The sequence below is a fragment of the Taudactylus pleione genome, unplaced genomic scaffold (assembly GCF_031769625.1).
Source record: "Taudactylus pleione unplaced genomic scaffold, aTauple2 ptg000120l, whole genome shotgun sequence".
In the NCBI taxonomy this organism is placed as follows: Eukaryota; Metazoa; Chordata; class Amphibia; order Anura; family Myobatrachidae; genus Taudactylus; species Taudactylus pleione.
In genome coordinates, this window is record NW_028284522.1 from 12599464 (window position 1) to 12621812 (window position 22349).

The 22349-nt window shown below is 43.9% G+C and overlaps 1 protein-coding gene across 1 annotated transcript in view; it reads left to right on the plus strand.

Moving 5' to 3' along the window:
- The window catches only part of CUL3 (cullin 3), a 113026-nt gene that overhangs the window by 57835 nt on the left and 32842 nt on the right, over positions 1-22349 (plus strand). Inside the window, exon 3 of the mRNA XM_088472067.1 lies at positions 17126-17239. Coding sequence (XP_088328193.1) covers positions 17126-17239 — 114 coding nt within the window. The remainder of the gene's footprint in view (positions 1-17125; positions 17240-22349) is intronic.

Genomic DNA, 22349 nt, shown 5'->3' on the forward strand with positions numbered 1-22349 from the left:
ACATATCTGTTTATCGGCTGTGCAGCACAGCCATTGCGACGACGTCGTTCAGACATATCATCTGTACACAATGGCCGACGGAGGCACAATATATTGGCCGATCAATTGCTCGGCCAGTGTGTACCCAGCATAAGTCAGCCTCTTATATGCAGGAGAAACAATGGGAGTGAATAGAAGAATTGCTAACAAAAGTGTTTATTCTAAGCTTAGCAAATAAAATCCCAGATCTAATTGCGATAATGGGATGATCTGGATTTTGTGTAGGTTATGGAGCCACGGTGCAATAAAAGCATGACATGGTTATTGGTCATCCTAAATTGTATATCCGGTATGGCGAGAATGGGAATAGAAGTTTATGGGTAGGAAACTATAAATGCTACTTTCAAATTATTCATGGGAAAAAAATCTAATAAAACTTTAGATCATCCTAAACACTGAGGAAAAGATTGTACTTCGTGTTGGTGTGATCTAGAACAGGGCCCGGATGTAGACAAAATTGAATAAATAGCTAATATTTACAGGAGCTGTAATGAAAATTAGATTATAATCTACCTGCTGCAGACTGATATGGGTCTTTTGCAAGTTCCAACAGAAATAGAGATGACTTCAGTTGCTTAGGGGGAGCAATATGTCAAGCAAATCGTGGGGGGGGGGGGGGTGCAATAATAGATCTGCAAAGTATAAATGCAGCCTGATTCATGCCACTCAAGAACAAAAGGTGTTTGATTTTCAAGAAAGCTGACATTTTATAGATGAGAAAATAGGCAAGTTGTTATCTGACAGAGTAGAGGTACATTAATACTGCTCAGGAGCAGTAGAAAATGTTAAGATGCTAAATGATAAAAAAAAAAATACAAAAAGCAATAGACTGTTTGCTACAGCGCCAGGCAAAGAAACCATCTGTTTCTCAAAGGTAAGCAGCAAGAATTGTTGAAGCGGAAAAGATACCTTTCAGAGATATAAACAGACTCGGAAGAAAGATTATGTGCACTATATATGGTAAAGGAGGCCTAAATAATATGTGCAAAGGCTGAAGAGGTGAAGTGAAAACAACAAAAACTGAAATACTTAAGGAATATCGTAATACAGATGTGTCCTCACTCGACTTTGCTGCAGTCGCACCAAACATGACCTCTTTCAGTGCCCTGGGCGTCTTTTCTTTGCTACTTTTTTTGGCGATAATGCGTCCAAGACCCAATGTGATGAGACTAGGAAGCACCAGGAGGCTGTGCTGATTAATTTGGTATTCAACACTTGTATATCTCTGTGCGACTTCAGCTGGGAACACACTAGGACGACTGGCCGATCCGCCCTCCTATCTGACCATTGGTAAGGGAATTCACACTTACTAATCGTCTGCTCGATGTGTCCGCCCAGTTGTGATGTGCGTCACCGGCTGCCTCCGTCACAAATGTTTAGGCACAATCGACTGCCTGTATACATGGCACGATGTGTCGATATATCTGCAGATATATCGCCTGTGCTGCACAGCCGGCGTGATAGGTCGGCGAAAGACTTTGTTAGCAGACATATCGCTGGTACATACGCACCCACAATGTATCGACTGTTAAGCGCCGATATATTGACCAGCGTTAGCATTAATCTTTCAGTCAGCATGCAAAGATCTATGATGCAGCAGCCGCAGCTTTTTTCCACGTAAAGTTCTGATTACAGTCTCATTCCACACAAATAGTGTCACATATCAAATTAATCAGAGTCTCCTGGTGCGTCCTAGACGCATTGCAATGCAACTTAGACGCATTTTCAGCAAAGACACCTGATGCTAGCAGAGATGCGTTGCTGGTACAAGCTGCATGCCACGTATAATGTACTGAGGGCTACATAAGCAAGGACACATCTGTATAGCACATGTAAGTGGCATGATAATTGCTAAAGACTCTGCTACATGTCTGTTAATAGAGTAACCTAACTGAACTGAAGGTTGGAAGTTATAGATTCAGACAACTCACATTAAAGGATATGAAGGGCTTAGTGTTGGTAACACTGTTAACAGACCTTGGTATTCCATGCCAATCTCTGTCATCCTGAGTAACACCTTTGGTCGAGACCCCCCCCCCCCCCTCCTTTCACACTACAGTGTCTACCTGGGAAATCCCAGGTAGACCCCTTTCAGACATAAGCCGGGTTTTTAATATTACCTGCCTCTCCTCTGCCCTTCCTAGCCTATCCCCTCTCCGGCTGCCGCTGATGATGTCATCGTCATTTATTAAATTATTTTTTATATCTGCCCTGGTGGTCCAGCGGGAGTGCGGGCGGCCCGCTGTGGCAGACACCCACCGGCGGGTGTCCCCGGCGTCCGGCTGGGATTCTCTGTACACAACCACCAGTGCGGGGGGTGGTGAGCAGCAGCGCTGAGCGTCCTATAGGACGCTCTGCGCTGCCAACTCAAAAGCTTTTTGGTGCAGCCCGGGAGTAAATTCTGACAGAAGCAGGGTACGTCCTGGGAAATTCCCTGTTCAATTTAAGGGTTGGCTACCTGGGAACGTGTTCCCGGGTAGGTACCTTTCAGACATATGCGGCAACCTGGGAATTTGGCTGAGGCAGGCCAAATTCCCTGGATTCTCTATGTCTGAAAGGGGTATGAGTATATCATTTGATCATTGTGACTTACCTGCTACTGTTCAATCCATATGCTCCTTACGACATACTTTAGGAATGCAAGTAAGATCGTGGTGGTGCCCTGGGGGGCGCTAGTTGCTACAGTTCTTCCTGTTCAGAGGTTGCTAGAAGATCAAAGGAACAAAATCCTAGAACGTGATCTTAAAAACTCAAATTATATATTAACAACACTCATATAAACAGCTGAGGAGAAAATTGATCTTGATGCAATGAAAATAAGAAGTCCGAATAGGAAAGCATTACCAATACATATGTCAATGGAGCAGCCTTCTCCTGGAATACAGTGCCTGGTTTTGAATGCAACTTGTGCAATTTTTAAAAAATATTTTTTTCTTATATACAAAATGGGGAAAAGTGTACAGAATAAAATACGGTCAATGCATCTATGAGAATGTGCACATCATGATTTGTATCCCGGAAAGGAACACAAAAAACACGTTGAACTTAGGGAATAATTGGATAAAGATGAGTAAGTCAAAATAGTCATGAAATGGACCTAGAAACAAATGTAAGGGAGGGGAAGGAGGGAAAGAAAGACCTAAACAGTGGAAAGGGGAGGATGATGGGGCCAGCCGGTGTAAGAAAAAAAAAAAAAGAGGGATTAAAATACAATTTGAGACTAGATAGTGGATAAGGGGGGTTCGGCCTCAAAGGTGAGATGTCCAAGGAGTTCAAACTTCTATATAATGATCAGTAGGTGTACCAGATGGCATTTATTGTAGCAGAGAGAGAGGTAGGGGAGACCACTTTCCAAATAAGCATTTAGCTGTGTTAAGCATATGTTGAACCAATTTCTGTGTTGGTCATGCAATATGTGGAGGGGACTAGATAACAAGGAGTAGAATGGGGAAGTATGGATTTGAACAACTGTTATGGCTCTAATGAGATGAAGGATAGTTTTGGATCTGAGGACAGGATCACTAAATGTGCAGCAGCGTACCGCGCTTGCCACATAGGCGCCAGCACGACCCAGAGGCAGTAGGATAAATAGATGGATGCCAAGTGGGGATCAAGTACCATTGGTAAAAATTTTTTTAAAAGAATTCTTGATTTAAGTTGAAATAGAGCTTTTTCCTATTTCTGTTCTAATTTTAGGCCATTCCTCGGAGGCCAGATTCTTGCGTAGATTTCGCACTCAAACCAGTTCTTGTGCCTCCTTTTCAGGTTGATTATAGGTAAGCAATATTTGATATATAGTCAAAATAAGGGATTGGGAATTTTATAGGGAGCCAGATGTAGAAGGGGGGGGGGAGTTCACACGTGAATGATAAAAATACCAAATTTGGAGATATTGATAGAATTCGAGATTGATCGATTCAAAATCGTGGAAAGTACGTAAGGTTGCGATATCAAATGGTGCGTTTTCTAAATCCCAAAACCTACCAGAAAAAACTAAAGAATCTAAACATGTATAACCTGGAATGGAGATGGAGTTACGTCGGGAGCTTTCTAATACTGCACCGCCTATGATAAGGTAGATGCATTACACATTCTTCAATAAAAGTGAGGCAGTATGAAAAGTGGATGGGCTCAGACACTGGAAGTAGCAAGTTTAGAGGAAAATTTAGGAAAATAATGAGATATGGTAAGAACTTACCCTTGTTATCTCTTTCTTCGAAGTCCACAGGGTTGACCTTGGGATATAGGTTGGGAACCAAATCCGGGCACCACGCAGTTAAAGCTTTCAGCTACCAAGATGCACTGGGTCCACTCTCCCTATAACCCGGCCCCAAGCCAGAGGCACCTCAGTTTGTAAGTAGCCAAAGGCCGGAGGAGGAATGAAAAAGAGAGAAGACTGGAACACCACACAAGAACCATGCTCTGAGAAGTAGACTGGAAACCGGTGACCAGTAACACAGCCCATATGAAGCCAGGTGCGTCAGGGCGGGTGCCCTGTGGACCCTATGGACTTCGAAGAAAGAGATAACAAGGGTAAGGTCTTACCATCGCTCTCATTTTCTTTAGGGTCCATAGGGCGGGTCCACAGGGTTGACCTTTGGGATGTCCCAAAGCAGTCCTTGTAAGGGTGGGGACACTCCTGTGCTGAGAGGAGAACCGTCGCCCAAAAGAATCCAATGCATAGAACCTTCGAAAGGTCTGGACAGAAGACCCCGTGCCCACCTTGCAAGGCTGAATAGCCGAGGCGCCACAGCGAGCCGCCCATGAGGGGCCCACAGCCCGAGTAGCATCAACAGAAACCGAAAGGCCTTCCTATGTTGAGGCCCCTAAGATAGTCATACAAAGCCATCTAGCCAATGTTTGTTTATTGGCCGGCCATCCTTTCCTGTGAAATCCATAGAGCACAAATAAGGAGTCTGATTCCAGAAGGAACTGGAATGGACCAAGTAAATTCTGAGAGGCCGGACCACAGTCAATGAGACCACACCAGCCGAGGGGACTGGTGACTGAAATATCGGTACCATAAGTTCCTGAATAATATGGAACTTAAAAACCACTTTAGGAAGAAACACAGGGCGAGTGCAACTCACAACCCTGTCTTGATGAAATATGCAGAAGAGGGAGCCACATGAGAACGCTCCCAATTCCGACACTCTCCTGGCAGATGCAAACGCCATAAGAAAGAGAGTCTAAACTATAGACCACGTAAGGGCTTTCAAAGTTAGTGGTTCAAATGGAGGCCCCAGGAGGGCATGAAGAACCATTACCAAATCCCAAGGAGCCCGTAGGCGGGATAAAGGGAGGCAGAATCCAGAAAACACCCTGAAGGAGGGACTGGATAATCGGGAGTGGAGCAATTCCACATCCTAACCATACTGACAGTGCAGAGACCCGCACTATGAGGGAGGCCAGGCAGAGGGTTAGACCCAAGCCAACTGGAAGATATGCCAGAACTTCTGGAAATCCTAAACACCTGAGGATCGTAGCTACAGGTATGATACCATAAGAATTATGTATGCCACATTCTGTGGCAGGTCCCAGCAAAAGCTGGCTTACGCTCTCTAAAAATCCCGCTGATGACAGAGCCATAGAATCCTTAGGACCACAGTAGAGACACAGTCAAAGACAAACGATCCAGGTCCAGGGAAAGGCAAGGACCATGAGACAACAGTTCCGGATATTGAGGCAGCAGGAACGGAGTGTCAATGGAGAGACTCCGAAAATCTAAGTACCAGTGACGTCTGGGTTAATCTGGAGCCACCAGACAGTACCTCCGTCTTGATTGAACTTCCGAAGAACTCAAGGAAGAAGGGAGACCAGAGGAAACAGGTACACAAATTTGAAGGTCCACTTCACTGACAACACGTCACCGAAGGTTGCTTCGGTATCTCTAGTACTGGACCCTAACACTGGCAGTGAGTAATAGTCAAGAGGTCATGAGGATCACCTCTTTGGGAGACCCCCACTGCTCACTAGGAGTTGAAACCTCTCTTGAAGAAGAGACCAGTCCCTGTGATGCACATCGTGACGGCTGAGGAAGTCCGCTTCCCAATGGAGAACTCCCGGAATGAACGCTGCAGAGATGGCTGGAAGGAGACCCATGGTCTATGTCAGAAAGTTTCACATTCCTGTCCTTGCTGCCCAACTTTGAGTGTCTCCTAGATGTAAGTCATTGTTGCGACATCGTCGGACTGAACCTTTTACAGGCTTACCGTGAAGTATGTGTTAGGCCAGAGTGAGGGCCCTAAGACAGCTCGAAGTTCCAATAAGTAGATTGGCAGGGTTGAATTGACCAGCATCCAACTGCCCCGAAAGGAGTGCGGACCGGTCACTGCGCCCCAGAGGCTGGCGTCTGTTGTAAGGATTACCCAGTCCGGGATCCAAAAAGGGGCGACCCCTGGTTAGATGAGATGGCCGTAACGACCCAGATAGAGACACACACCTCTGGAGAGAGCATCATCGTCTGAACATTGATCCGATGGAGATACCCGTTCCACCTGGAGAGGATCATTTTTTTTTTCTTTTGCAAAGGCCTGGAATGGAACTGAGCATATTCCACCCTTCCGAAGGTAGAGACCCTGGATTCCAGAACCCGCATTACTGAGTGTAATGACACTCGTCGACTGTGGAGACATCCGCGTATTCGTAGTTGAAGAGTGGAGATCTTGTCTGACGTCAGAAGGATTCTTTGATTCTGAGAATCCAGCAGGGCTCCCATATGAATCAAACCCTGTGAGGGATTCAGGGAGGACTTTTTCCCAGTAGATTAACCATTCGTGCTTGTGACGGAAAGCAGTGGTTAACTGGAAATGGCTTTGAAGTACCTTGAGGATCCTGCCAAGAGCAGGAGGCCGTTCAGATATAGGAGCAGTCGGATACCCCGACAGGTGGGCTGTCATAAAAGCCATAAATCTGGTCCAGTGCGCAATATCCCTCCTTCGATTTTCATAAATCTGGTAAACCCTGGTGGGGCTGTGGACAGTCCAAAGGGCAGAGCCCGGAAATTGGAAGTGTTGCTGTGGCACAGCAAACCTGAGAACGCTGATGAGAGGGCTCTATAGGTACCTGTAGGTACGCGTCCTGAAAATTCAGCGATACCATAAAGTCCCCAGGTTCCAAGGCTCGGATGATGGCGCGTAGGGGTTCCCTAGGCACCTTTAGGAATTGATTCATGGATTTGAGATAGAGGATAGGCCAATGAGGACCATTCGGCCTCTGAACCAGAAAGACGGTAGAATAACTAGTCCCCAGTGAGGCTGGCATAATCACCCCTGCTTACCGCAAGGACTGTATAGCTTTCTGGACTTTGTAAGGCCTTGTTAGTGTCTGAAGAAGGGCCTGTGTAGCAAAACATTTGGGGAGGCCGTCTGAGCAATGAGAGGGCATACCCGTGAGAGACCCCATCTCTTACCCAAGCATCCGTGGTGACTTAACACCAGCACTGGGTGAACTGAGAAAGTCGGTATCTCACTCTGGGATCCCCCAGATGAAGGCCTGTCCCGTCAGGCTGAAGGTTTATCCTCAGGTTTAGAAGCAGGGCGTCCTGAGTTCCAGGTCTGCTTGGTTCCGGGTATGGCGGCCCTCGTGGAGGCTGACAGCCTAGGAAAGGACTTGCCTTTAGGCTTTCCTTGAAGACAGAAAAGACATAAGATGTAGTCCGAGGCCTTATAGTGGAAGTAGCTGAAGGTGGAAATGTGTGATGCTACCAACGTTGCTACAATCTTGTCAAGGTCAGGGCCAAACAAGATCTCCTGATTATAGAGTAATCAATTTTAAGTACTATCTTGTAGTACACCTATGCCTTCAAGAAGCACAGCAATAGAGTATATATATATATATATATATTGTGTGTGTATATTTATTTTCAGGTACATAAACATTGGGACATTGGCAGAATTTTCATATTTTGGCCTCTATTCACCACCACAATGGCTTTGAAATGAAACATACAAGATGTGCTTTAACTGCAGACTTTCAGATTTAATTTGAGGGTAATTGCATCCAAAATCAGGTGAACGGTGTAGGAATTACAATGGTTTCTATATGTGCCTCCCACTTTTTAAGGGGCCAAAAGTAATGGGACTATCAACTCAAAAGCTATTTCATGGACAGGTGTGGGCTATTCCCTCGTTATTTCAGTATCAATTAAGCAGGTGAAAGGTCTGGAGTTGATTCTAGGTGTGACATTTTGCATTTGGAATCCGTTGCTGTCGACTCTCAATATGAGATCCAAAGAGCTGTAACTATCAGTGAAGCAAGCCATCATTAGGCTGAAAAATCAAAACAACCCCATCAGAGAGAGAGCAAAACATTAGGTGTTGCCAAATCAACTGTTTGGAACATTCTTAAAAAGAAAGAATGCATCGGAGAGCTCAGCAACACCAGAAGACCTGGAAGACCACGGAAAACAACTGTGGTGGATGACAGAAGAATTATTTCCCTGGTGAAGAAAAACCCCTTCACAACAGTTGGCCAAATCAAGAACACTCTCCAGGAGGTAGGTGTATATGTGTCAAAGTCAACAATCAAGAGAAGACTTCACAAGAGTGAATATAGAGGGTTCACCACAAGATGTAAACCATTGGCGTGCCTCAAAAACAGGAGGACCAGATTAGAGTTTGCCAAACAACATCTAAAAAAGCCATTACAGTTCTGGAACAACATCCTATGGACAGATGAGACAAAGCTCAACTTGTACCAGAGTGATGGGAAGAGAAGAGTATTGGGAAGGAAAGGAACTGCTCATGATCCAAAACATACCACCTCATCAGTGAAGCATGGTGGTGGTAGTGTCATGGCGTGGGCTTGTATGGCTGCCAATGGAACTGGTTCCCTTGTGTTTATTGATGATGTGACAGCTGACAAAAGCAGCAGAATGAATTCTGAAGTGTTTCGGGCAATATTATATGCTCATATTCAGTCAAATGCTTCAGATATTTAAAATATGTGATAAAAAATTGTTAAAATTTCCTTCTGATCCTTCCCAAATGATTAAAATATCATCGATATACCTCTTATAAAAAATAATATTCTCTTTAAAAGGGTTATTATTGTACACATAATTTTTCTCCCAACATCCCATGAACAAATTCGCAAAACTTGGGGCAAAAGTAGTCCCCATCGCTGTTCCACATGTCTGACGATAAAATTTATTTAAAAATAATAATAATTATGGGTAAGAATAAAAGACATAAGATCACATAAAAATTTCTTATGTGGAGCTTCGATTTCTTCATCTCTAAAAAAGTCCTTGCTGCGTTGATACCTTTGGAATGCTCAATACACGTATACAGAGATTGGACATCAATAGTTATCCAGTTATAGGTCTGTCTCCATTCACAGCCTTCCATATATTGTAGGACACTTGTAGTGTCTTTTAGATAGGATTCCAATTTTATAACATATTTCTGAAGAAAGATATCAACATATTTAGAGAGGTTGGAGGTGAGCGATTCAATTCCCGCTATAATGGGCCTCCCAGGAGGTTCCGTCATGGATTTATGGATCTTAGGTAAGAAATAAAAAATCGGGGTTTGATTGCATTAAAAATTGAAATTCTTCCTTGGTTAAAATGTTCCATTGTAGACCATACAGTAGAATGATTATCAATTATTCTGTGTATTCTTCTGTTGGATCTTTTTCTAATTTTTCGTAGGAATTAACATCATCAAGGAGTCTAAATGCTTCTTTGAGGTAGTATGCACGGTTCATGATAACCAAACCCCCCCCCCCTTTATCAGCTGGTTTTAGAACTATTTCCTGATTTTCTCTCAGATTTTTAAGGGCTTCTTTTTCTCTATTACTGAGATTTTTTCTTAATAGTTGTATGGTTTGCCTCATTACTGCAGAGATCTTTTTTCACCATTTCATAAACATTCAAATGGTTCCCTTTTGATTCTAACGGGTAATATACAGATTTGCCCTTCAAACCAGATTTCGAAGTCGAGGCACTATAGTTCTTAAGAGGTGCTGATTCCTTTCTTAGAAAATGTCGTTTCAATGTGAGATCCCTCACAAACTTGTTTAAATCAATAAATGTATCGAATTTGTTCATGTTTCTTGTCGGTGCGAAATTCAATCCTTTACTAAGTAGTGTTATCTCAGAATTGTTTAATGTATGCCAGGATAGGTTAAAGATGCCTTTTAGTTTTGGGATCTATTGAAGATTTCTCCTTTTTATGTTTCTTCCTCCTCCTGCCCCCCCGTTTTCCTCTTCTTCTCTGTATCTTCTTTTCAGGGGGGAGGCTGTTCTTGTAGTTTCCCTGAACAATGTATTCCTGTTGCTTGTGTAAAGTTTGTTGTCACTGTTGAGGAGTCCAAGCGTTGTAGTGCAGAAAACCTATTCTTGGATTTAGATTCAATAGGAACATATTGTGTATTGAGATCCTTATTTCTTCTATAACTGTTTTTTTTCATATTGCCTATTCTCCAGCTGGATCCTTCTCCTAATTCATATCTGTTGACAGTCCTTTCTTGCTTCTGGAACCTACTCCTACTGGAACCTACTCCAGTTCTTGACTTTATTAAACTCATAATCCTTATCTCTGATGAACTTCTTTTCTTTGCTCTTCATGACTGACTCCTCTACTTTTTCAATTTTTTTCAATAACTCTTTCATTTTCTTTATAATCCTCTTTCTCTTTAAAACTCTTCCATCTGTGGTTCCATTTTCATTATTTCTTTCTCCAAATTGGAGAGTGCTGCCATTTTTTTCTTCTATAATTAGTTTAATTAGCTCCAATGAGCATTGGTGTAAAATATCATCCCATTTTTTTTAGTAAGTCTGGATTGTCTAGACCAAAGGTAGGATTCTTAATGAGTCTCAATCCTCTAGGGGTTTAGAACATTGTTTCTGTAAACAGAATCCCCAATGTCCCACCATGCTTTGACTTCTTTTGTTAGCATTTTTTCCAATTCCCAAAACATGTTATCAATATTTTCAGTTGGGACACTTTCATGGGTGGGGGATGTTCTCATTAAACACTCGTTGACATAAGTCACTTATTTTGCTCATACGGTCTCTATTTTTAAACATAATTGAACAAGTAACGGCTGCTATTAATCCGATTGACACAAAACAGTGATATGGAGAAAATAGTGGATAAACCGCCAAGACTTGTGGGTAAGTGAGTTAGAAGAAAGAAGTTTGTGTGGTGTACAAATACAGCAACTAAGCCTCAGATTTATAGGCGTCAGCTCTGGGTCAATAATATAATACTAGTGTAAGTATTTGAGAAATCAGACAAAGTGTAAATTGACAGTAGAGCGACAAGTTTACTGTTAAAAAATAAGCGTGACTGCAGTGTGATAAGAAACTAGTACATAAAAATTATTTGTATCCAGTGAGTACCACATATTATTGCCTCAACATAATAAAATGATGTATGAGGTTTTGAGCAAAAACCAATACTTATTCAGAATAATAGTGCAATCCTATTAGACAAATACTGAATATATATTGAGAACTAACAATATAAGAAAAAATTTATAAAAATAACAATTTATTATAAACAATAATAGGATTTCCACCTGATAGGCTAATAAAATCCCTTAAAATACATGATATAATGAAAAAAGGCAGTAAAAAAGACAGTGAAAAAATATTTGAAAATTAAAAATAGTAGCAAATTAAAAAATAGCAGCTTATCTGAATGAGAAAGAGAAGTAGTAGCCCAAAGTGCATGAAGTAGCAGCAAACACATTCCAACGCGTTTCGTCTGACTTCATCAAGGTGATGGTGTGTAGGTGTAAAGGTTCGCTTTTTATAGCCCACTAGGGGTTCAAAAGGTCAGTAATCTGCGTCACATCATGTGTGATCCCGGACCCCTATACATAATGGATTTCCTATTTAAATCAGTTCATCAGTTCCTAGTAAACATGTTCCAGTAGTACCTTTTAAAAATGCATTAATTACGAGGTTGGCGCTTTATCCAGTATTTTCTCTCTCTCTCTCTCTCTCTCTCTCTCTCTCTCTATCTATCTATATATATATATATATATATATATATATATATTACACACATTACATATAATATACTGCAAATGGCACTACATTCAATTGCTCAGATTCAATGTCTGGGAACGCTATAGCGCTGTGTACGCTCACCCAAGTGGCCAGGTACGCAGGGGGACTGGACCAACTGCCATCCTAGGAGATCTGCTGCTGCACCATAGAGATAAAATGGCCGCCTGGAGACCACAGAGAAAGCGTGGCCCACGGAGGAAGCAGCTCAGGGACGCCACACCTTGCACTGGAAAGGCGCGCTGCTTTGAGGGGAGGAGCTGCTGAACAGGGAAGGCTGCCTCCCCTGGCCGGCTATTAAAGACTGCATATACCCGCAAGCAGTGACCTGCGATCTTACCTGTTCCCCGGCGATCCGGCAGCAGTCCTGGGCGCCCGCAGTGTCTGGCTAGCACAGACTCTGGGGTCCCACCACGATCCCCAGCTCTGTACTGGCGTCACGGGGTGGAGGAGCGGCAGCTTGGATGTCCAATGGACAGTCCGACACTGCCGCTCTGACAAGTTCTAAAAATAAAATGAAAACTCATAAAATAAATTTTAAGCTTAGGGGCTGCTAATAAGCCCCCCTGCAATAACGGTGACAGACTCCGGCAGGGCACCAACTTAAACTGTGGTGCCTCTGGCTTGGGGGCGGGGTTATAGGGAGAGTGGACCCAGTGCAATCTGGGAGCTGAAAGCTTTAACTGCGTGGTGCCCGGATTTGGTTCCCAACCTATACCCCAAGGTCAGCCCTATGAAGAAATTAAGGCCCTCATTCAGACCCACTCGCGAGCCGCTGTCCGCTCGCAAGTGGGTCGATGGTCCCCACTGCGCATGCGCACGACGGAGGGAGCTCCGGCGTGCGCATGCGCGAGACCCGACGAGCGAAGGACTTTCCTTCGCTCGGAGTGTCTCATCAAAGGGGGCGTGCTGTCGATGGTGACTGACAGCACGCCCCCTTTGGTGGGCGTACCTGCCAGACGGAGGCGTTCCCAAGGGAACGCCTACCGTCTGAAGCCGGCCCCACTGACATCACTAGTGATGTCAGTGGGAGTGATTTTGGCTCTGATAAAGCCAAAATCACTCCTGGCCTTGCGGTTGAAAAACCCAACCGCAGGCTTTTGCTCGCAGTTTCGATGGTCGCGATGGTCAAGACCATCGCGACCATCTTGTTGCACGCTCGTATATGCTGTGGGTGGTGACCCACAGCTATACGAGCGTCCAGGAGAACGCTCCATATTAATGGAGGTGGGCCCTGATTCAGAGCGAGCGCTCTGGTCAGAGCGTCCGGCTCTGAATCAGGGCCTAAGATTTTTGAAATAGCCTTCCAACAAAGGTGGTAGTAAAGGACAATTCAGTGTGGAATTTTAAATCCATACGTGTTGGAATGTGACACACAGCTATTTTAGATCTCATGTTTCTATTGAATAACGTCTATTGGCTTTACCTATTCATTAAATTATTATTATCCTTTATATGGCGCCACAAGTGTTCCGCAGCGCCTTACAGGGTACATAAACTAATAAGAAACTAGTGACTTACAGTACATTACAGTGCAGGACAAGGACCCATAGTGTCTGGCGATTAGCACTGACCTCTGCAAAAAAATGATTAAATAATCCTATTGGTTGCATAGCCAGATCCTCTATTAGGCTCCTGCCAAGGACTCTAAGGGCTTAGGTGACCCTGATATTTTTAGGTAGTTATCTAGTGTTGGGGGTCTTGGTCCTGCTTTAGCTGGTTACATGAAAATAAAACTATAAATGTCACACAAATCACTTTCTTGTAATGTGTAAGCCCAAGTCCATAGTACACGGTATCTACACAATAATGAACTCAAATAACATCACTTGGGTTTTACTGACCCTGGAATGTAATTTTGCTTTTTCCAGATCTATTACAGTACGTGTTAGATCATCTGCACTACTTCTGTGTATGTGGTTTTATTTTTTTAATGGTCTATCAGTTACCTCAATAATGGTACATTTTGTGAATCATTCTATGGGCTACTGATTTATTATCTGCTGCATTCATTTTTGCTTTTTTATTTTGTAGCTACAAACAATGGATCTCACTCATGCGCTTATGTTTTCGAGGGAGGGAAATTCAATTTCCGATGTTGATGTGCCAATCTGGAACGGCACATCGCTTCCTGCTGGTGTCACACGTTTTCCATTGCAATCCATAGAGGTGCAAGGGAAAACTTGCGATAGCATCACTACCATAAGTGACCAATATGTGCGCAGCCGGCAATCGAGGCATTTCACGCAGAATTGAATTTCCCTCTTACAATCCGAGACAAAAACACAAACTCAAAAAAACCCACAAATTTTTGGGTAATGCATCACTAGGATCCCATTTGCATTCTGTCAAGTGCTATGGGTTTTATGCAGTGGGTCACTTGGAGTGTCGTCTTCCTCTGTTTAATCCGCAAGTTAGGTTTGTGTTTGGCAGAGTAATTTCTTATCATATCTGTAATGAAATACCAGGGTACCACTGCACTGTCATTATCACCATGGTCCATAGTTGAAATGTTCATTTTGTAAAGTTTAATCCGTCCTTTTTCACCTTGCCTGTTGCAGTCCATGAAAACTGTGCTAGGGTCAACAGATGTGATGCTTCCTTAATAACCAGACAAATGTGCCTGTATTAAAGCTAATTTTTGCCTTTTGGTATGACTCCCAAGTCTGCAGCTTTTCTAAGTTATAGAAAAGGTTATTAGGTTACCTCTATACCAAGTATCACATGTTGTCTAATCTGTCTATTCTATAGCTTTAAGTCCTGCTGATTTATTGGCTGATTGGTAGTTTTTACAGATTTAGGTGGTTTATGTTAGGGGTAATAATATTTAAAAGTAGAAACAAGTGGAGTATTTGTGTGTTCCCACATGTTGCCGGCAAGTGCTGCTTTCTTTTAAACTTAATACAGAGTTGGAAAATTGACCCTTCTGTCTGCTTTTCTGTGTGGCTTTCCTTTTACCACATATGTAAATTCAAGAATGTCATCCTGCTCTTATAGACGTCATAATTACTTCATTTCACATTCTGGTATGTTCGGTGTGTTCTCACACTTCCTCTTTCATATGTAAACAAATGTTTTCCCCCTTTTTCGTGTAAATCTAGAAGTGTAATATAATGCTGCCCATCCACTTAGACACGAAAACGACTGCACGATTAGGACATTGTAATTGTGCAGTCGTTTGTCAGTCTGTGATGTGCCTACAATGAATGAGCAGTCGTTCAGTGTAGGCACATCAATCATCTGCAAACATGCTGAACATGATGTTATCGTCAGTTTGTCCAGCATGTTTGCCCGATGCTAGATGTCTAAACGACCAGCAGGAGCACACATCACTGGTCGTTTTAGACATTTTTCTTAACTACTTGCAAACTATTTATGAACGATTCAACGATATAGTTATCGTTCAATCGCTCAGTTTAATCGTCTAGTGGATGGGCACCTTAAGCCTACATGTAGCTAGTATTTATATGTAGGTGCTAAACCATAACTATGTTTATGCATTGGCTGCTAGCCTATAGACACAAAGGGGGGAATTCAGTTGTTTAGCGCTCAGTTGAGTGCCGCAGGCGCCCATTAATTCTGTTCGCTCACTCCTGATGTGGCGAGCAGAAATCCGCGGTCGGCCAAAATCAGGCTTTTGGGACCCCAAACTGCCATTATGTAATGAGCAGTCGCACCCAGAGGCACAACAATTACATTCCCCTCCAAAGACACATTTGTAAAACGATCTCCTGGTGCACTGAAAGTTTCCAATTTTCATGCATTTGAAGGAAAACATTGCAGCGTTTGTAATCGAGAAACTTGTGCACACTGTAATAGACTTAATGCAAACACAAGATCCACATGCTGCTACGTTTAATTGTGACTTTAAATACACCTCATGAATAGTGTGTGCCTTTTTAGGTAGTAGGTTCTGGCCATCCACTCTGCCAGGTTTTCTACAGCAGTCTGACTTTGTGATAGATTTTCTACAAATAGAATTTCCTACACTTGTGACCATGGAGAAATCACTTTGCGGGTCATTAATCATTTCCCCTCAGGTACAAGCGCAAAACATTACAATTTAAACCAAGATCTCCACTACATTATGCTTTGAGCAATATACAGTAACATGTGTTGGGATTTACACCATCGGGATTACGCTGGCAGGATTCTGACCTCCTGCATTGCGCACCAAACCCCTTTTGTGGATACATGTATGACAGTGTGCGAAACCATGCTCTATAGAGAAGGGCTGTACAAAATGATAGACCTAGTAATCCAGTGCACCTGCAAAACTGCTGCTGGCGCCAAAATATTTTACCATGATATTCTGTAAATCTTCTCTTGCTCCTTTAAAATGTTCTGCTGATTCTGGATTTCAGCAATATTTGTCCATCACTTATGTGTACTTGTACTGTGCCTAACGCAAATTGGTTTATTTTCTAGTGCATGTGACTGCCACACTGTAGTACATTTATAAAGCCAGCCAGATCATTATTTATTTTTGCTAATTTAGTGCGCTTACATTCAGTAGTTTTGTAATACATGGTGCATTCTATAAATCTTTTCAATTACACTGCCTGTTATAAGAAAGTAACAGGTAGCCTTGTCTGGGTTAAGACACTTAATACAGATTGTGGTTGGTTGTTTGTGGTGGTGTTTTTAGTTATAGTTATGCTGGGTACACACGGGATGATCTGTTAAGCGAACAATCTCCCTTGAAATTCCTGGTGTGCTGGATGAACGTTATTGTTCATCCACACACCAAAGATATCACCAACCAACGATCGCAAACCCCTATGGAAAATGCGCAGTATCGTCCAGATTGGCCTGCATGCATGCCCGATGGACGATATCGTTATCGTCCAGTGGGAGTGCGCATCGTTGGTGGTTCATTGCATAAACATGGAACGAGATGAACGATATATCGTTGAACAATATAGTTATCATTCATATTACTATATATCGTTCCTTGTGTACGCACCTTTAGCCTGAAGTTCCAGCTCTTCAGTGATTTCCCTGTAGATGTAGTGGCCATTGTCTGTACACATTTTCTTAATTTCATTTATTTTTTCTTTGTAGGTTCGAGAAGATGTATTAAATTCTTTAAATAACAATTTCCTCCAAACACTTAATCAGGCATGGAATGACCACCAGACTGCGATGGTAATGATTAGAGACATACTCATGTACATGGTGAGTGTATCAAAACCTGAATCAATAGAAGCCACAAAATAATGGTGCTATTCTAAAATAACTGCTATGTCCGCATAATGCGACTATGTGTATACTTTTGTAAATCTGTGTTAATACTCTATTCTAATTTCATCACTTTATTATTATGTAAACATGGTATTAGTAGTTATGATGCATCACCTATTGTAAACTATTGTACAAGTCCCATCCAAGATCAGTGAACAGAATAGCACTCTGCCTTTTATATGGTCCTGGAAATGCTTGTTAACCTATATATTAAATGTCTTTATTGTTTATTTCTCCTTCATCCACTAGGGGACACTGGAACTCAAGGCAGTGGGGTATAGACGGTGGTAGAGTAGAGCCTGGCACTTTAAATAATTAAGAAGTGTGACTGGCTCCTCCCCCTCTATGCCCCATCAGCCCCAGTTTAGAAATTGTGCCCGAGAGAGTCGGTAGCACTGTGGGCTGTCTCCAGCCCTTTAGTATTTTGTTTATTTTAAATTTATATTTACACGTGAGGACAGGCAGACTGCTTACTGTGGCAGTCTGCCTGCTACGTGGGAGCCGCCGGGAGGGCACCACACGGCTACTGCAGCCTGTGTCCGGTGACCCTGAGGGGGGACCTTAAACTGAGTCATCGGACTCCATGAGGACCCGCCACAACTGAAACCGGTTCGTGTCCGGGTTTCCTCATTTGCCCCCCAGCCCAGCAACCCGGCCGCAGCAGTTCGTAAGTATATCCCACCACTCCTGACTAGCTGGAGTGGTGGGCCAAAACGCTGGGCTCAGGGACAGCGCGTGCTGCGCGGCTGTTATACAGCCTCCTTCCCCCTGCCAGTAAACCTGGCAGTGTCGGAGCTGCTGATGAGACCCGCCGCTGCAGTCAGCGTCCGGGTCTCGGGCTTATCCCTAGCCACTGTTCCCCCTCCTATTTCATGAGTGGATGGATACAGCGTGGGCCCCTCTACAGTGCGTGTTATACAGAGGGCAGCGTTGGTGATAGCGCGATCCTGCCGTGGCTGCCACTGAGAACCCCTGCTCCTCCCTCCTCTATGCAGGGAGGGAGAATGCCACGTCCCGCTACTACCATAAGCCCTGCTATTTTATAAGTACATAACGGGGCTGGGGCGGGGCACAAGAAGCCGCTCGGCGCGGCTGCTCGTTGCCGCGCTGGTGCTTGTATGAGCGAAGCACCAGCGCCGGCTTATGCTTAGAGCCGCATGAGAGCGCGGCTGTTATTCACAGCGCTGTCGGCTGTGGGTTGCTGCGCCGGTGCGTGTATGAAGGAAGCATCGGCGTTAGCTCTTACAATCCCACTCCCCCCTCAGGCGTCCTCCCTGGCAGTTTCCCCGTCCTAATTAATGAGGGATGGAAATGCATGTTTAGCTTGAGGCTATCACCCCGCCCTACTGCACAGCAGTGGCGCGTCGGGGGTCATGTCAGGCAGCACCTACATCGCGATAGGAGAGTCCCCGTCCCCTTTAAGCATGTGTGGGGTGATTTTCACAGTGTGCCACCCCCGAGGTTTACCGCCACTAATGTGGCGATGGGGGCGGAGCTTAACGGCGGGCCCGGGCAATTATCCCTCGGTGGCCTCCTGCTGTCTTTGCAGTAAGCTTGGGGGCTCTTTCCAGCATAACCCCTCACGGAATCGGGCGGAGTTCCTCACCATAGCGCCCAGTCCGCTCAGGCACATTAGCCGGAATTTCCCAGCTGTGTAGTCGGGAAGGATGTTGGCTGTAGCGGATCCTCCTTAGTCCCCAGCGGACCTGTTGCGCTCTGCTTGTGAGCGCTGAGCTTTCGTTAGGCGGGGCAAGTTAGCATTATGTGTGTCTGGTGTTCTGTCTCCTACATTAAGTAATACAGTACACAGCTTAGCGCAAGGTTGACAGATAATGCACACCCACTATTGGAGTCAGCGGGCAGTGTAGGGCTCGCTGACTTCCCTCTAGCTGATGACTACTTCCTAAATGGAATGAGAGAGATCCCTTCCATTTCTGTATGATGACGTCATCAGCCAGTGTCCAACGTCATTCCCTACCATTGAATGGGCAATATAATCTTGTGGCGAGTCACCGTGCCTGAAGCGTGGCGTGCGGAGCGAGCCCGCAAGGGGCCGTCTTTTTATTTCCTGGAAAGTGTGGGCAGAAACCTCCACTTCCGCCTTCACTCACGTCACTTCCAGGTACGGCAACGGAAGGGGTTTTATACTCTTCCTTAACTTAATGCCTCCAGCGTTGGAAGGATGTTAGCTGGGTTAGGGTTACATCTCTTCCATAGCATATTAGTGACCTGCTATACAGAGCTGGTCGCTCTGGCCTGCACTGGTTTTGTTTTTAGTGCAGTTGTGCCAATAATCCATATCTCAAAATAAATATCCAGATACGGAGTTAACTTCCAATAATTAAAATTTACCTTGGGAGTAAATTGCATTGGGAGTACGCATATCTATGTGTAGGTAATTATATCTTATGTGCTCGCTTCGGCAGCACATACAATAATTGTGATGGTACTCCCAGATCTACCCTATTCGGGAATGAGAGCTCCCCAAATGTGCTGGCCATCCCTGTTGCCCAGAATTAAATGCTGGGACACCCACATCTCTAGCGTTGTGCTAACTGACTTCTCCTATAACCAGAGTGGGTTGGGGTCTTGCGCTGCAGCGCTACCCACTGCACAGTTTTCTAGTTTAATATGAGGGCTCTGTCAGTAAACAGGTAGCCTACGGACTCACCATGAACAAGCCCATTTTCTTATCTCGGAAGAACAGAGTGTTGTGCAGTGCGCCCCACTTGCACATTTATTTCACTGAAGCACAGCTCCCTAAGATGATATTTTCTGAAGGGGCTGAGGGTGTTTTTTCCCAAGGAGAGTACTCGCAACAGTCCGCCATTTTCTACTACTAAACTATATACATAGCTCACTTTAAGGGATAGTACAAATTAGTGTGTGGATTAGGTTACACACTTCTGCATTACATATGTATGTGTGTATGTCGGGGTCAGACCTGGTTAATCCTCGGAGGGGAAGCCACCTGGTATTCCAGGAGCTGTAGGCTATGCATAAGATCATATACATATATATCGTGTGCAAGCTTCGGCAGCATGTAAACTAATTTGTAAGCTGGGTTTTATGTCCAGAGTACAATAGATTAGGTGGCTCTATGGAATAGCCATATTCTGCAGCTTACATTGTGACAGACACAATTCCCCAGCACCACTACAAGTACCAAATACATGTGGGTGGTCTTGTATGTCCACACATGTATATAAAGTTATACATAGGTACATAGGTGCTCCCGGGGCACTCATGTCTAGGTCCAGCTCAGGCTGTTCATGACTCTTAGGTCTGGACTATCGCCTAGCATCCTTGGACGCTAGTGTAGTTCTGTCCCCATCCGTTAATACTTGGCACATAAGCCGCTGTATCTAGCACTCTGCAATATTGCAGCGCCTCTCTGCAAGGGGCCTATTATTATTTAAAACTGCAGTAAATATCTCTAGTGGCGCACTTGGTCTGCGTCTGGTACTTATAAGACATGCTGACTCTTCTCAGAGATTGACTTCTTATGCAACTATGTATATGTCTGTATGTAAGGCTGTGTATCCCACTCTTCATATGCAACTTTATAATATTTGGGAAAACCTGCTTACAGCCCTAATTGGGGTTATGAATAAAAGTATATCCCTTCCTTCTTTAATTGGGATAACTAACATTCTATATTTGTGTATCTTCTCAGTGTATATACAGTATATTCAGGTACTCCATAATATTGACTTGTCGCAGTCTAAATATCCACCAAGAGGTTCCTACTCAGCAATATAAGTATTGTATTTTATATTGGTATGTGACCACTTTCAATGTCAAGGGTCACTTGTGGGGATCCATGGAAATTCTATGTATACATGCAGAGGGTCTTAGTTAATATCTTACGCTATCTGGTGATTCTGCCTCTTTGGCTATATGCACTTCCCCATTATAAGTGTTAATGTAATGATACTTACACTAGCAGGGTGTTTGGGGTATATGTGCATTCTCTATATGAATACACATCTCTACTGGAACACTCTCAGATAAAGTCATTGAATGTAGTCCTGTTGTATGACCTACATGTCTCCACTAATAATTCTGCTAGTTTCTACAGTATTTTCTACGACAATATCTCCAGACTGAAGTCCAAGCTATAGAGCATTGGGTCTTTGACCACCGATGTTACTCTTTATACCGGATGGGTTGTAGTGTAATGGAAAAGGTCAGTGACATTCTACGTAGCATCCAGAGGGCTTCTGGTCACTCACAGGTGAGCAGGCTCACCCCCTAATCCTCCGGAAGAGGCTCCTGATACTGCAACCTGACATTACACATCAGTTATCCTCCCTTCTGCACCCTAGCTGCTGTCCTGGCAGACATTCGCCCCCTTATGGTACCTGTTCACGTTAGTTGGCTCTACACCTTAGAGCCTTCCTGGTGTGTGGGTCCATCCAGCATAGAGATTAGTGATATGCTATTTTCTGGGTTGCGGTGCATTTTCAGGCTAATGCACAGGTTTACATTAGGTACGTCAGTCACAGGTCCTGTTCCTATAACAGAAATATTATACACAAGAGGCCTTGTTTGTTTTTTTCTGTTCAGTATCTGTTGATACTTTCATTACACTGACAGGTACTTTCATGTTGACCTAGGGCTCTAGCCTCACTATATAGGATGCTTCCCTATTTGGTGTCTCGCTTTCCCGGGGTGGCTGTTGCATCCATGATTTTCAGCAGCTAAGGTATCCCAGTTGTTTTCATACTATTACGGGCCAGAAGCTGCTACTGTCTACACGCTTCCATTACGTTGGAAGTCGTCCATTTGTGGTTTTCTCTTCCGCTGTTGGCGGAGGTTGATTGATTTTTTTTTTTTTTTTTTCCAGGTTAAGGGGAAGCTGGTCTTCGCCTGAATACATGGAAGGATTCCAGTTGCGGTTTTATCCCTCTGTTCCAGACTGGGTTGTCCTGTTGTCTGACCCTCTGTAAAGAATTGTTGTCTCAATCTTCTCTATGCCATCCCTGCCACTTGCCAGTGGAATCTCCACTGGTTGGTGACTTCTACGTTTTAGCCCTTCCGC